The following is a 5,813-nucleotide window of genomic DNA, read 5'->3' on the forward strand; positions in this document are numbered from 1 at the left end:
ATAGGACCCCAAAAGTTTGAACAAGAATGAATACACGCTAGAGTAATATATACGTATGTGTAGTACATGAAATATGAAGACACTCGTGTACTACTAGTAGTTGTAATAGTGAACATGTATGAGAAAAACTGAAATTATATCGAGCCATCGTATAAGGTAAAAACTAAATTAAATATTAGTGAGGTCTTATGCAAAGAACTTTAATATTCTTGAATCTGTTTCTGAGTTGTGAAGAACTAACATACAACTAACAGTAGAACAGTTATTTAAGTAAAGTACTATAATACAATCGAGTCTATAATAAAATTTAGTCTAATGTAAAACAGTTAACTAAGTCAAAATCTCGTATGCACGACTCTTAATGTCTAACAAATTTTCGACTGTGGGTAAACTATTAAGAAAAGAAAAAAAATTAAATAATATTAAATCAAATCTTATGAATAATATTAGCGATCAAAGAAAAAATATCACATTATGTCGACGGACAATTGTAAGATGCTATAAGATCGAATAAAAATGTATCGAAAATATAACACAAAAGAAATCGGATGAAACAACTGCAATCCCAATTTAAGATGCAAACTCATCAAAAGAAAAAAAACATCACACCATGTCGGCGGGCAACTGTTGATTTTTAAAACGTTGTACGATCGAAACATGACAACAAAAAAAAAAACCCAACTGCAATCAACAAATAAGACGCAAAGAGTACAAGAAATAACAAGATTGGCGACTTGTCAATACTGTATGATCGAACACAAACATAGCCAAAACATGACACCAAAGAAATAAGACGCAAACTAAATTACAAGATCAATATAAGATGTATAAAAAATAAATTGCGAAAGTACAATTGTTTAACACAAACAAGAGGAATACAACGATATAAATCTATGCTACCCCAAAAACTCAACTTGACAATGGCCAACCAATCCGGGTTACCGCATAACTAAGGTGTAACAAAATGTGTAACAAAACTTTTTAAATAATACAGAAATTATGACTGTCGGAGTAATTGTTATTGTTTAAGAAAAAAACATGTCAAACATGCAAATATAACTTTTAAATAATAGTTTTAATCACTAAAAAGTCATGTGATGTTACATATATAGGACGGGGTGTGTTCGATGCGTTAATCAATGAGGAAAACCCCGCCATATAACACCCAACTTTGAAATTGCGTACAAATGTAAAATTTAGGTGTGCCACTTTGGGAATGGTCTTAACCGATTGATAATTCATTTCTCAATATTCGTAATTTTTCTTAGATTTTTTCTATGTCGGGCAAAAAAAAGTAGCAGTTTATAAGGAGACCCCTAATTGACGTAACAACTTGTAGGTACGAAAAGTGATTTTTTAAAAATCAACTGATCCAAGAAAACTTTACCTCATTTTAAAGGCATTGTGAAGACATTTTCAAAACAGTTTCACTTTTATCAATACACATAATAACAACGAAGAAATAGCAAATTTTCAAAATGGTAATTTTTCACTAATCTAGAAAAACTGTTTCCTCTCTTTAAAAAATAATAAAATGTGTATTTCTAATCATTTGGGTTATAGTTTTGTTTATGTTGCTTCTTTTACATCTTGTTAGTCAATTTCAATCCTCCATGTTCAGTTTTTTGGTCAAAATAGAAGCATAAAGCATGAAAATGTCAACCACTCTCATGAAATTCTATCGTCCAAAGTCACATAACATTAATTATGACGATACCTTTATATATTGCACCAAATTCCTGTCTTCAGAACATCAATTGGTATACTGAAAATGAAAAATAAAGCTATATAAACATTTAAATGTAAAGAAACAAAATATAAATATGAAAATTACTCTTTATATACAAATGTATATGTGTGTGTGTACCATGAGACACCAGACAAGTTTCGAAATATGTCATCTGTCTTTATATAGTCATTCACTCATGATAGTTTAGAATGTTCCTTTTCATTAACTTTCTATTTAATGAAATATTCTTATTCTTATATAGTGAATGCTTATAAATAAAAATAAACAACAACCTTCCAACAATTATACTATAGGTCTAAAATACCTGTTGCACTGAAAAACAATGAATATAAATATTACATTATTTTTATTTGAGAAATTTCATACAAAATAATTTTGTCAGATCACTGTAAAGACTTGTATGTATAAAAGTAAAGTAAATTGATATCTGTATATTATTTACAATATTTATACAGTGAAATCTGTCTAAACCAAACTCATTCATGACTGAAGTTCAAAATGCATTGGATCTGAGATGAAGGGACTTCAGAACATGGTTTCTGGTTTATTCAGGGTTTGGTTTATACAGGTTTCACTGTATCAAGCATTAGTTGTTAGTATGACTTGAAGCTTCCCAGATATAATATTATTTCAGGATATATATTAAATTGCATGGTGTTCACTAGTGTTTTTTTTTCTGGCCATGAAATTACTTCAATACTAATCAATACAGAATGTGGGAAGCTCCAAGTTAAAACTTGATGGGTGCACATGTACTCAAAGTAAAGTTTTGGTGTAAACAAGTGTCATGGATTAGTTCATGTATTCCTATACATGATCATGCTGAAATCATATTAGAAAATTGCACTTCCTGTGCAACTCCATGCAGAACGAATCTTGAACAGAACTTCGAACATGGTTTTAGACCTACCACCTCCGGTATTATCTCAAGTTTTTTGGCTCGATAATCCTCTAATAGTCTGTATGTGTAGATAGCTGTAGTGTCCGTTACCTTCCCTTCACTGTCTAATTCATTATCGTATATTAAGTTATAGTAGTCTGGAAATCCGGGTACTGTTGAAATTACTTTGGCAGTGAATGTTCCTTCGTTGAAAGTATGTCTTACTTTTTTCCCAACACGAATTGGCATCCTAGATGACCTTTGTTGAATATTTTCACTAACATCTTTACTAGCAGCCTCTTCAATGAGCTTTTTAACATTTTCTGTTAGAGCTTCTATACTTAGCGCCTTTCCTTTTACAGATGCATTAAATATTTTCTTATCTTTAACATATTGCTTCAACACATTTTGCCGGAACCTTAACTGCGCGATCAATGCCTTCCGTTTCTCACTTGTTTTGGTTATTGACCTTAGTATGTCATCTGCTACACTTGAACTTTGCCATAATCCATAGAAAATAATTTCTGACGTTTGTTTTTCCTTCTTCTTGAAGCTGTTTTCTTTCTTTTTCCTCACTGCTTCTTGTTTCTTCTTTAATGATTCTAATCTTTTCTTTTTTTATTTCCGAACACCTCAATTTAAATTTTCCTCTTAATACTCTACCTTGTTTCCTTGCATCTGTCAGTAATTTATCTCTCTCTTCTTTGGGTAAACTATCCAACCATTCGTGTGTTTTGTTGAATGAAAATGTTATAAACTATTCATTTGTTAATATTGAAGCATTAGGTCTAAATCTGACCATGAAATCAAGCATCCCAAATGCTCTTTCTGGTAGCTTGTTGTGTGGTATAACTGATAAAGTTTCAGCAGTTAACTTTGGTGATGCTACATAAAATAGACCTCCTGGCAGTTGATCCTTCATCGCTACTTTAAGTAGTTTATAAAAAGAAGCAAACAAAGTCTGTGCTACCTGCACGGCCAGGGTGTCTATCTGATCATCTGGCATTTTTAAGCAATCAAAGTACTTGTCTTTATGAGTTAAATCCTCATCGAATGGAAATACTTCACAATTTATGAAATTTATGAAGGAATTGGCATCTTTGCTATTTTCATCAAAGAAGTCTAGAAGCATTTCATAATAAGCATTCATTTCTAAAACATGTCTATCAGTTAATTCAATGAGGCGCCACAATGGCGCAGTTATAATTTTGGATATTAACCTCAGCACTTTACAGTCAGCTAATACAAGATTTGATCTACACAGAGAAAGCGTGGATTTTTGCAGGAAATTATTTGCACCATGCACATTTTGCAAAAAATCTACTACATGATTTCGATGGTAAAAAGCAATTTCACCCATAAGAAAAATAATGTTAAATCTGTTTCCTCTGAAAGAAATGAAGTTATTTTTTTCATTCTTCTCAAGACAATATGAATTGAAATAAGCGAAACAACCACATTTCTCGTCAACTCCTCTGGCAAAACTTTTTGCACAGAATCGTAAAAAAGTTATAACATCACCATCAAATTTTGATAAAAAAATGTCATCTCTTTCATCTACACCGAACTCATTTTCAAGGTCATTCACAACATTGTCCTCTTTATGTAGGACTTCAAATTCTTTTAGCGCAGGTGTTGTGCACTCTGCAAAGTTAACAAGTAGGTGTAATCCACAAAAGAAATTATTTACAGTAGAACAGGCATTTTTTTGTACATCTGTCAGATCATCCCACCCATCAACAACTTCTGGCATAATTTGTTTACGGTAATCAATTAATAATTCTGTAAAGGCTATACTTGTTTTTGTCCTGTCTGACATGAAGTCTCGAATGTTACATAATATATTATATCCATGTGATATCTCATTGTTTTCTAAACTACCATTACACAATTCAGATATATCTGTTAAAATCTCCTTAAAAGTATCTAAAGTTGTGGAGGATGCTTTATTGTGCATTTCCCTCAAACCTAACATGTATACATTTTTATGATCATCACTTACAAAGTAGCTGTTATATGTCTTTCCAAACTTCCGTGTTCATCAGAATATAATGTTGTTTTTTGTTTGTCTTGCAAACACTGTCCAACCTGAATATTACTTACCACAACCTTTTCTGTTACAATATTATCAATGGTTCTTCGTGCCGGAATTTGCTTCAATGTTTTACCAGCTAATTTCAGACTTTCATTGATAACGGATACTATGTGTTCCGTTGCTACATTCTTACCAGATATGTTCATGACGGCTTGTCTAAATTCTGGTGTATATGCACGTAACTTATCATCCAAAATATCTATTTCTTTATCGTCTTGAATTAAAGAATGAAGGTAATCCCTTGTTTGCATAGAGTCATTTAGGTTTGTTTTAAGGTTACTTACAAGCTCTGCATGTTCATTCGACTGTTTTAATGCGTCCTTGTACAAACTCTGAATTTTATTCAGTTCACTTTTTAATTTTTTAATTTCATCTGTTTTGCTCTTATTGATATTTTCTATGTCTGTTAAATTCTTCCTTAATTCTTTAGCACATGATTTGTGTTTTACTACACAGGATGATAGTCTTCTGTTTTGAGTTTTGTAATTCTTACAACTACATCTTAACTTTTTAATTTTACTATTTTGCTGTTGTACTTTAGATTTAAGATTTTCACTTGAAGTTTTGTTTTTCAGTTTAACTTTCTTTATTTTCCTTTCTTGAAGATCAACAGTTTTTTCTAATTTTCTTTTCAACTGATTTACTTCACTTGACTTCTTTTCCTGACTTATTTGTAATTCATTAGCTAAATCTTCTGCTATTCTTTTATAAGTAGCATCTTCTGTAGACTTGAGATTTTGTAATTTGGAGTCACTTGCACACATATTACATGTATTAAAAATATTTGTTAATAAAGTAGCCTTCTCTAGGCCTCTTTTTCGACTTACTTCTTTTTTCAGTCTGTGCAACCGTGTAACCAAAGTTTTTTTCTCTATATTGTTTTTTGTTATTTCTGTAAACCACTTACACATTTTGTCTTGATTGATACTTTTTGATTTGACATAATCAAATATATCTAATGCCATTTGTCTGTTTAAAACAATATCAAAGTCTGACAGGCTATGTTTATCCAAGAGTGGAATCAAATTTTTGAAGTATGTTATCTGAGGCATTTTGTAATTGAGTCTAAATATTTGTTTTAGTTTAAG

General features: G+C 31.1%; 1 protein-coding gene across 1 annotated transcript; it reads right to left on the reverse strand.

The window, feature by feature from the left end:
* Nucleotides 1-330: 330 nt before the first annotated feature.
* Nucleotides 331-5,489, reverse strand: LOC127727734 (structural maintenance of chromosomes protein 3 homolog). Its single transcript, XM_052234848.1, has 4 exons — nt 4,859-5,489; nt 2,742-3,013; nt 2,055-2,062; nt 331-391 (listed from the first exon to the last, which is right to left on the reverse strand). Exons 1-4 carry the CDS (start codon nt 5,487-5,489, stop codon nt 331-333), a joined length of 972 nt encoding a protein of 323 aa, XP_052090808.1.
* Between the last annotated feature and the right edge of the window lie 324 nt (nt 5,490-5,813).

Source organism: Mytilus californianus, unplaced genomic scaffold (assembly GCF_021869535.1).
Source record: "Mytilus californianus isolate M0D057914Y unplaced genomic scaffold, xbMytCali1.0.p SCAF_2, whole genome shotgun sequence".
NCBI classification, from domain to species: domain Eukaryota; kingdom Metazoa; phylum Mollusca; class Bivalvia; order Mytilida; family Mytilidae; genus Mytilus; species Mytilus californianus.

Bases quoted from the DNA above. Each gene is read 5' to 3' on its own strand.
- LOC127727734 (XM_052234848.1), bottom strand. From the start codon at position 5,489: ATGTGTGCAAGTGACTCCAAATTACAAAATCTCAAGTCTACAGAAGAT. The intron at 3,014-4,858 runs GTAAGAATGTAG...AATATGTTAAAG, and splicing joins AGCCGTCATGAACATATCTG to ATAAGAAAATATTTAATGCA.